We start from the raw sequence: 1952 nt of genomic DNA, 5'->3' as shown, positions 1-1952 counted from the left end.
AAAAAACACAAAAAATTATTTTAATAAAGCTTAAGATTCACAGAAGTTTCCCGAAATACAAAATGGTCACAAACTTTTTTTTCTCCTCCTCCTCTACTTCTTCTTCTCCTCCTCCTCTTTCTTTCCCTTCTCCTCTTCCTCTTTTCTTTTTTTCTCCTTTTCCCTTCCTCTTCATCCTCCTCCTCTTCTTTTCATTTTTGGGGAGAGGGCCAGAGAATCTACACTTGACAGCAAAGTCACAATGTTATTAGTGAGAGCTATGATGTTTATTTAATGTTCCCAATTCAGTTCAAACAGTCAAGCTTGTCCATCTACAGCATCTAAAGTTAGAATTGGCTGGAGAGCATATTGTAAGAAACAGGTTCGTCACATTTAACCACTGCAATTAGAGCCCAAAAGATGGGAAGATGGAGGAGGGGGAAGAAGATTATTAAATTAAAATAAAACTATGTTTCCCCTAAATGATGATGATGATGATGATGATAATGATAATAATAATAATAAACATCCATACCCCAGGCATCTAATCCTTACAGCTACCTTCATTCATATGCTTTCTACTTAATCATGTCAGGGAAATGAATCCAAGCAGAGAGTTCTTCCTTTTAAACATGTCACGGCCACCTGGACAACACTTCTAGCCTCTGCTCATGCTTTCCAACAGTGAATCAGGACAAGACATAGATTTGCCAATGTGCATGTAATCGCCAAAGATGAAGACTGTGTTCATGAGATACAAACAAACAAAGAGAGGGAGAAGCCTTGGCCAAACAGGAGAAGTGATGTACAACTTGATGATCTGACCGATAAATATTCCTGGCACGTAGCCTAGCCCACGCTCTCACTGTCTCTATGGCTTGGGCTCCATTGGTCTTCCTTCCTCAATTACATTATTAACTAACAGATCATCATGATTAGATGCACTTAACAAAGCCTGGGTTGAAAGCAGAATGGTGTGGATCTGCACTTCTGGGGACCACATATTTTTCAAAATATCTAAACTTATTCTTTCCATCTTGTCTACATTAGGATGGCACATTTTGGTCATGAAATGTACTTTAGGTGCGTATTTAGGTGGGTATTCTTCTGGAAGGAATAGTTCAAATTTAAAAGTCTCTCCTTCAAAGGGGGAATTCTGGGGGCCAAGAATGACTGTAGGAAAATAATGGGTGTTGTTCTCATCTGGTTCTGCTTTAATGCCAGGAACTGATTCTGTCAGCAAACACTGGGTTTCCTTGATGATCCTGTGGGGCAGCCTGGCCATTTTGTCAGATTATGAGTTCAGCCTCAGTTCTTATCTCTGGCTCTACTCACCTCACGCACGAGTCATGGAATTGCTTTTTGATGTAGGGCAGACACAATTAATGAGGTTACTTCAAGGGTATTTTTTTTAAAAAAAACTAAACTCATGATAATATTGATAATCATCAAATGTAAGACATCAAATTAGAAAGTCTATAAAGAGTTTTTCAACTGAACATGATAGGGCAGAGGAGTTTCTACATTCAGTTAATTGTGACTTGATTGTTCTACTGAATCAATCCATAGATGTCCTTTCTGAAGTGCCCATTGCAGTGGAAGAAGAAGGTAACCTGCTTGCTAAGGTCAAGGAAGGTTACAGACAAATTTCCACTGGGATCTCTTCTGAATTGTGAACAAACTGAATGTTTCTCCAAAGGTATATACACATCTCTTTAGTGATGCAGATGACCCAAGTAGTTGTGATTTATTTTGTTCTGTAGATACGTGTAAGAGAAGGCATACATCTGAGCAACTTGGACCTGCTTTGACCAAGAACTAGAGAGCAAGCGTGGAATCGAATTTGTCAAAGCTAGAATGTTAACCTTTGTGGGTACATGGAGGTTTGGGTGTTTGTGACTCTTGACTAAGACAGCATCAACATTATTTATGGTGTGCTGTTTAAGTCTGAACTACCCCGAACAAATCTCAAG

The 1952-nt window shown here is 39.0% G+C and overlaps 1 protein-coding gene across 1 annotated transcript; it reads right to left on the bottom strand.

Annotated features, from left to right (window-relative positions):
- Nucleotides 1-850: 850 nt before the first annotated feature.
- Nucleotides 851-1264, bottom strand: LOC121464068 (ubiquitin-conjugating enzyme E2 N-like). Its single transcript, XM_041676695.1, has one exon. The coding sequence runs from the start codon at nt 1262-1264 to the stop codon at nt 851-853; it is 414 nt and encodes a 137-aa protein (XP_041532629.1).
- Nucleotides 1265-1952: the final 688 nt, after the last annotated feature.

Source organism: Microtus oregoni, unplaced genomic scaffold (genome assembly GCF_018167655.1).
Source record: "Microtus oregoni isolate MIOR12 unplaced genomic scaffold, Mior012 000001F_ref0000356, whole genome shotgun sequence".
In the NCBI taxonomy this organism is placed as follows: domain Eukaryota; kingdom Metazoa; phylum Chordata; class Mammalia; order Rodentia; family Cricetidae; genus Microtus; species Microtus oregoni.
This window is presented reverse-complemented; position numbering and strand designations above follow the sequence as displayed.

What these genes read in the sequence shown, in the direction of transcription:
- LOC121464068 (XM_041676695.1), bottom strand. Translation starts at nt 1,264, where the DNA reads ATGGCCAGGCTGCCCCACAGGATCATCAAGGAAACCCAGTGTTTGCTG.